This window comes from Protomyctophum bolini, assembly GCF_963924005.1.
Source record: "Protomyctophum bolini genome assembly, chromosome: 22".
NCBI lineage: Eukaryota > Metazoa > Chordata > Actinopteri > Myctophiformes > Myctophidae > Protomyctophum > Protomyctophum bolini.
Window position 1 is genome coordinate 32,157,376 of NC_137883.1, and position 7,734 is coordinate 32,165,109.

Here is a 7,734-nt window from a genome sequence, read left to right on the forward strand (position 1 = left end):
GGGGATGAATATGGAATTCATTCTGTACTGGCCATATATGGAGTGTATATGTCTTATTGTCTTGACTAGTGTACAGGGTTTGATGAGGTCAGATCAATATATGGAATGAGAGAACAAGTCAGCTCCATATATGGAGATCTAAAGGGTGGCAGCGGGGGCAGTGTCTTGAGTGTACAGGGTTCGATGAGGTCAGATCAACATAATTATAATGATTATAAATAATCTACCGTATCTATATTGTGAGCATGTCAGACGACCTACAAAAACAACATACTATTAAAATAGCTGATCTACATGCTCACAACTCAGAGTAATCAATATAATTGCCATGTAAATAGATAGTTGCAGCCCTATGCATGAGTTCCAATATGAGCAGTACTCGGCAATACAATACACTACGTATTATAAGTGAAGACAATCAATTGCAACTGCATTCTTTTTTCACATTAATACACGTGTGTGTGTGTGTGTGTGTGTGTGTGTGTGTGTGTGTGTGTGTGTGTGTGTCATGTGCGTGTTTTGCATAAGCAAAAAATTGCTTTCCTTAATGTAGGTCCTATTGTTTCATATTTTAATCTCCTTTTTTACTTCAGTTTTGACAGCTATAGTATTATTAAATAAAAACTCTCAGGAAATTAGCCAAAACACCATTTTTGTTTTAATTGGCCATTTTTTGCATGTATACTTTTTGTTGCTGTTGGCGTACGTGTTTAACGCAAACATGCATTTTATATGCTTTTCTATGTACGTTATTTTGTAGTTTTTATTAATGTATTTCAAATTGACTGCTGATATGACACGAAATACACTCCCATTTAATCTTGGTTTACTATTAATGGTGTCATGATGAATGTGATGTAATTATTTTATTGTTTCAGAGGCTGATGAATCTGTGTTGCATAATGTGTGTGTTTGTTAGGGGTGTGTCAGCCTTGCAACTTCCTTTTCTTCTTGAATGACCCCCTCCAAATATTTTGAGCACCATAATATGTTCTGATATGAAGATATCTCTGTACTTTTTATTTCTCATTGTGAACAAAATAGTAAAAAACAAAGAAAGCTAAAAAGTCTGCATTTCAGTGTAAAAGTGTTAAACATATTGCTGCAGTAGCCTATGTTTTTTAGACGGCACAAATGAGGTCATTGTCAACTGTATTTGAACATAATGGGCTGTATTTTGCATGTCTTAAAGGTGATATAGGCAAGTTTTCAGCCAAAAATCAACATATTTATCTATCTATATTTGTGGCCTTATTCCCTCTATCTTCCCCTATATTTTGATGCTGAGCTGCTGCCCTGTAGACATACACTCTCCCTTTGTCTCCCTCTATGTGTTTGTATCTGTTTATATCCACTGTTGTTTATGTCGCGGGACGGAAGCGTCGTGTTGGGAGGAGGGTCTGTGTGGGGGGTGACGCGGAGTCTTAGCCAATTGCAGCGCGAGGCTGTGACTGTGTGTTCGACCCATCAGTATTATAATGAAAACGCAATGCGATTTCATTGCAACTTGCAATGAAATCGCATTGGTGAAACTAAGATATGGGGATAATATTATACTTGCAATTTGCAAGTATAATATTATCCCCATATCTTAGTTTCACCATTGTTCATGTGAAATAGTATGTTTATGATGTAATATGTAAGCCTGTTGAAATTATGAGAATCGCTATGTATAGCGCATGGTTTGGTGGTCCGGCCGGCTTGAAGCTTGCATTCAACCCGTGCTCGCCAACGGTGACAAGCCGTCGCTGATCATCATAGCGATGAATAACCGTGGACAAAGTAGTTCACATGAACGATGCTGTAGTGGCTGGGGCATTTGAGGGGCAATATGTTTTATATGCACGATTACAAATGAAAGATAATTGAATTGAGAGCCAGTGAGTCTGCTCCACTACTTCCTACTTCCTCATTTGCGGGACTCGTCGTGTCAGTCTTGTGATATTGTGATTACGCTACAGTTACCCTTAAAAAAACATGTCAACTCAATGTCATTGTTGTAACTATGATATCGATAGAAATTCATAATTTTTTAATGTCATATTTAGCCATACGAGCGCAATATCCATAGCGTCCCTCCCAGCAGCAACAACAACCCCATAGCCTGAAGTGACCTGGCTCAGCCAATAGAATGACGGGGGGAGGGGGGTGGAGCTAGATTTTAATTTGTTTGGAAACACTCGATCAATTCTGTGTACAAACACTGAAAACTTGCCTATATCACCTTTAAGTACCAGGTCTTATTCCCTAACTTGAGTAAACTAAAGACCTGGAGGCGTGGTCAATGCCATTTGGCTATTCTGAGTGGCCAAAGAGCATTGACCACGCCTCCAGGTCTTTAGTTTACTCAAGTTAGGGAATAAGACCTGGTACTTAAGACACGCAAAATACAGCCCAATGTCTCATCATACCTTCCTGTCCGTCACTTACATGAAGTTGCTATTAAAATAAACTTCTGATTATAAAACTGTGCACAGATGTGATCTGAACAGGGATAACGGCTGCTTTCAGCATTGATTGATGCAACCTGATTCTTGGGAAGTTCTTAATTGCGACAATAACTTAATTAATGAGCAGTTGAGACGAATATAAGTCCATAGTTATTATTATCATCCATAATGTATAAATTATGGAAAAGGAGTCAGGACAGACAGTAGGCATTTTCAGGGGAGGGGTCAGAATAAATTATGGAATTATGATATTCGTCTCAACTATTGGACATTTTAGGAATTTACTTATCCGATTCTGCAGTGCATACCACATGTATGCACCTGTTTTACCAAACGTACTTATTTAATTGTATTATTTATTTATTTAATAGCAGTATGTATTATTAAAGTTTTGGTATTTAATTTATTATAACGTTTTTGGACCTATGCACTTCCATACTACTTACTAATTACTATACTATTGCTATACCATACTATAGGGAAACAGTTCATTAATAATAATAATTATTATTCAACATTATTAATTAAAAGTAGATACATAAACATAAATAATACACTTTAGTTTAAACTCAGCAACAGTGATCGTCTTTCACCTAAGCGGAACTAAACATTTTGATTAATTGTACCTAGACGGACTTATTTCGTCTGCGCACTCAAGCGGCAGCAACTTGAAAACAAAACAATGGTAAGTTTCCCCAGAATGTATTCATTTAATGTATGGGACTCATTATTACTAACAAAATAGCTGTGTTTACATCACATGAAACACCTACAACATAATGATAAAATACATCGCTGGGTCGTGATTTGTCTTGGCTATATTGTATGTATGATCTAAAAATGGTAACGCTTCCATAACCATTGTGTGGACCTCATTTACAGGCGGTCACACTGCACACGGATCTGGGAGACATAAAGATCGAGTTGTTCTGTGAACGCACCCCGAAAGCATGCGAGGTGAGTAGAAGATATCTAGATATATAACTAGTAATAATTCAGCAGGGCTGCCACTGTTTCGGTGATCAAATCAATCTCTGTCTATAGCTATAGGCCTACGTTTTGCGTTTCAATGGCTGAATCTGTACCGATCACCCCCCACCCCCTCCCTCCCCCTAGAATGTCTCTGTTGTTACAGTATTTCACATACAGGAGCCATGATAGAACACCCTCGTTCACTTCTGGTTGCGGCGCAACATGTGCGGCATTAAATGTGATAAATGCTCCCGTTTGTACTCACCCATTAAATAATTCCAAAGACGTGGAGTGAGATATTGTCCTCTACTTTCATATCCATGTGAAAGGTCTGGCACAAAACGTGTAGTTAGTCAAATATCTCCACCGGCTTTCACTCTTGTCAAAAGGGTCCAAAATGACAGCTTGACTGAATTTACCAAAACTTCCTCTGATCACCACAAACGTCATCACGAATTGACCAGGGAAGCACAAATGTTTGGGGCACACAATTAATTGGCAGGTGCGTTGCGACAGTTGCTGGGTAATTAATCACACCACCTGCCAATTGTGTGCTCCAAACTGTCAGCCTTTTCCCAGAGAGAAAGCTGTGGAGATATTTGACTAAACAAATATTTTACGACAGAACTTTCACATGGATATGAAAGTCGAGGACCATATTTCTGCCGCTTTTCTGCCGCTGCAACCATAAGTCTATGGTTCCTGTACGTGAAATATTGTTAACAACTGTATGTAACAACAGAGACATTGTAGGGCTAAGTCCAATGTTGGCAGCCCTATATAATTGTTTTATAACTAACTGTCTGTTAGTGTAAACGTAACGTATCACTGTAAATTGTGTAAACTGTAGCCCTCTCTAGGGTCACATGTTTTTTGTTAAAATATCAGAGCCATTTCCCATTTAACAATATTATTCAATATTTGAATCATTTCACATAGTTGGTTATAGTTGGTTACATGAGGATGCGTCTGTCCCCAAAAGAACAGATCTACAAGTCATTGACGCGATGCAATGCTGTGCGCTGTGGGAGAGCGACACCGTTGTACTACTGGGTATACTTACTTTACTATAATAATGACATGTTTCTGTTAACAGAACTTTCTTGCACTGTGCGGCAGTGGGTTCTACGCTGGCAGCGTCTTTCACAGGAATATCAAAGGTTTCATGGTTCAAACAGGAGACCCTACAGGTAATGTTTACTACTACTTGTATGTTGTAGAGCTGCAGCTATCATCACTATTACAGACGTGACACAACACAAAAAGAATGATCCTGCACGTATCTTTCACAAATTATTTATGACGATTGTCACCTCAGCCCGTATGTTTCAATCGGTGCCTTGGCCAAATATTTATTAAATAATCTGTATGTATGTAGATTGTAGAATATCTGACTGTATTGACTTGTATGTATTAGTTTCCTTTTTTTTGTGCTATCCCTTTTCATCCGAGTGTTTGACTGTACTCTGTTGTTTTTACTGTACATTCTGTCTAATAAACTAATCAATCAATCAATCCTGTATTGTGATGGTTGTTTTCTATTACCTAGGGACTGGAAAAGGAGGAACGAGTATATGGGGACGGAAATTTGAAGACGAGTACAGTGAACACTTAAAAGTGAGTACCAGGTTTAGTGGATGTAAGTCATACGTAAATGTTATGGTACAACGGGGTCAGTGTTGTGACCTCCCCACTTAAACCATGACTCAGGCTTTTCATAGCGATTAGCTATGAACTTGTATATCTGCTATGTTTGAATAGCCAAAGTATATCAAATATAGTTTACCTGTTTTAGACCTGAGGCCTTCTAAAACCTAAGGCAGTCATTTTTACTAAATGGAAATAAATGTTTGTACATTTTAAAACTGTGTACATTGGTGACTATAACTATAATCTACCTGATCTTGAAGCCTACAAAATCGGGGGAAAAATAAACTTATTTATTTTATTTTAGTCAACTAGTACCAACAAGGTTGACTAGTGGATTTACTAGTCGACTAGTAAACTACTCGCTTAATGCCCTAGCACAAGCACAAGACTAGCACAAGATATTGGCTGAATGGCCGCTTATGGGTCCTTATTTGTACAAAAGCCAGCTGCTTGCTACCTGTCCTCTTGATGTGACGGCAAAGCCGAAAACAGCGTGCCATTTAGCAGCTTAGTGTGTCCTGTTGGGTGCTTGACTGTGAAGTGCTTGTATGGATGAGGGATGAGGAGGGATGTGGGGGAGCCAGGGGAAGGAGGGATGGGGGGGAGCCAGGGATGGGAAGAACTGGCTGGGTTTGAAACATAAATCAATGCAGGTGTGCAGTGCTGTGCACAGCATGTCTCAACCTTTAAAAATAGTCTCTCAGTGGGTGCAGGCCGGGCTTGATACAGTAGTGCAGGAGAAAGAGAATCCAGCACACTAGCTAATACATACAGTAAGGCAGCCAACACCAGCAGCTTTTAGCATACAGCCTTCGACAAATCAACAAAAGAAGAGGACGTCTCTTACTATAAACATGCAGATGAATACGGGTGCAGTACTTAGTTTAGACCAGTCATTACTCATTAGTCCTACACAACTACAACCTATCTCAAACCCTCACCCTAAACCTAACCTGGCTCCCACGGGGCAGCACACCTAAACCTAAACCTAACCTTAACCCATGTCTAACCAATGAATAGTCTAAACTAAGTATGCACCCACCGATGAATACATTACGTACGTACATAAGTAAGTAATTTGTCTTTGTTTGACAACGTCTCACAGCTTCACTTCTCTTTTTCAGCATAATGTCAGAGGAGTGGTGTCGATGGCCAACAATGGACCCAACACCAATGGCTCCCAGTTTTTCTTCACCTACGCTAAGCAGCCCCATCTGGATATGAAATACACTGTCTTTGGAAAGTATGGAACCTAGTAGTTAACCCATTCTGACCTGAAATCAGATTCATACGAGGTTTTCCACTGGACACACACTGGGTCTGATGAACCCATTCTGACCTGAGATCAGATTCTAAAAAAATGTCAGTCGTTCTTCGATTTTTCAAAAAATAGCAGACCTACAAGCTCGTAGCGCGCCACTCGGTGGCGCGCTATGAGCTTGTAGATCTGCTATTTTTCAATAGCTAAAGCATGACATGATGCTATAACACCAAAAGGGGTTCCCGTTCAGAATGGGTTAATATTGTGCCCCAAATCGTTTGTGTGTTGATTTAGAAACCAAACACCCACATTCGGTATTATGATCTCATTCGGTTGGATATTGTGATTAACTAAATATAATCTCATCGTTTAGGATCATCGACGGCTTGGAGGCGCTGGATGAGCTGGAGAAACTGCCGGTCAATGAGAAGACGTTCCGACCTATAACGGAAACTCGGATTAAGGATGTGACGATTCACGCAAACCCTTTTGCCGGATAGACGCCCCGGTGTGTGTGTGCCGATATTCCTTCGACTCCCTGGCATGGACTATGATGTTCTGTTCTTTTGTTATGATTTCATACACTGTGCCATTCTTTGTTAAATCTGATTAAATTCACACTTTTCTATATCATAGCAAATTTCCCTTTTCCTTTTATTCTACTGGCAGTGTTCATGAACTGTAAAAAAAAGTTTTTATGCTTATTTTATACGGTTATTATAATTGTGAATAGCCGTGCCATAATTTTAACGTGTAAAAAAATAAGTATTACAATAATTGACATATTCCTATGGCGTGGCTCTGCAGGAGGCTAGCCGTCTTTACTCTTGTATGCACTGTTACTTTTTGAAATATTTTACTTTAATTTTATGATGAAAATGAAATAAATTGGTCTCAGCCTCAGGTGGTCTGGCTGCAGTTTGGCCTGATTTAGTTTCTTATCTCCATATTCTAACTTTTTGTGTTTTCTTAACCCATTCTGACCGGGCACCCATTTTGGTGTTGGCATCATGTTATGCTTTAGCTATTGAAAAATAGCAGATCTACAAGCTCATATCGCGCCACCGAGTGGCGCGATACGAGCTTGTAGGTCTGCTATTTTTGAAAAATTCGAAGAACGACTGACATTTTTAGAATCTGATCTCAGGTCAGAATGGGTTAATCAGACCAGTGTGTGTCCAGTGGAAACCTCGTATGAATCTGATCTCAGGTCAGAATGGGTTAAATTAGTGCTGGATCATACTAGTGTCACTCAAAAGTAGCAGATCAACAAGCTCAAAATGAAGCGCAAAGCGACCCACTTTGGGCTTGTAGATCTGCTACTTTTGATTAATTTGAATCCTGAAAGGTACCAGTTTTCTACCCGACAGATGATATAGACTACTAGACACTATTTGTCTC

The 7,734-nt window shown here is 39.4% G+C and overlaps 1 protein-coding gene across 1 annotated transcript; it reads left to right on the forward strand.

Annotated features, from left to right (window-relative positions):
• Nucleotides 1-3,103: 3,103 nt before the first annotated feature.
• Nucleotides 3,104-7,251, forward strand: ppil3 (peptidylprolyl isomerase (cyclophilin)-like 3). Its single transcript, XM_080755739.1, has 6 exons — nucleotides 3,104-3,135; nucleotides 3,333-3,407; nucleotides 4,519-4,612; nucleotides 4,972-5,039; nucleotides 6,197-6,315; nucleotides 6,707-7,251. The coding sequence occupies exons 1-6, from the start codon at nucleotides 3,133-3,135 to the stop codon at nucleotides 6,831-6,833; spliced, it is 486 nt and encodes a 161-aa protein (XP_080611865.1). The 5' UTR covers nucleotides 3,104-3,132; the 3' UTR covers nucleotides 6,834-7,251.
• Nucleotides 7,252-7,734: the final 483 nt, after the last annotated feature.

Bases quoted from the DNA above. Each gene is read 5' to 3' on its own strand.
- ppil3 (XM_080755739.1), top strand. The intron at 4,613-4,971 runs GTAATGTTTACT...TCTATTACCTAG, and splicing joins TCAAACAGGAGACCCTACAG to GGACTGGAAAAGGAGGAACG. The intron at 5,040-6,196 runs GTGAGTACCAGG...TCTCTTTTTCAG, and splicing joins AGTACAGTGAACACTTAAAA to CATAATGTCAGAGGAGTGGT.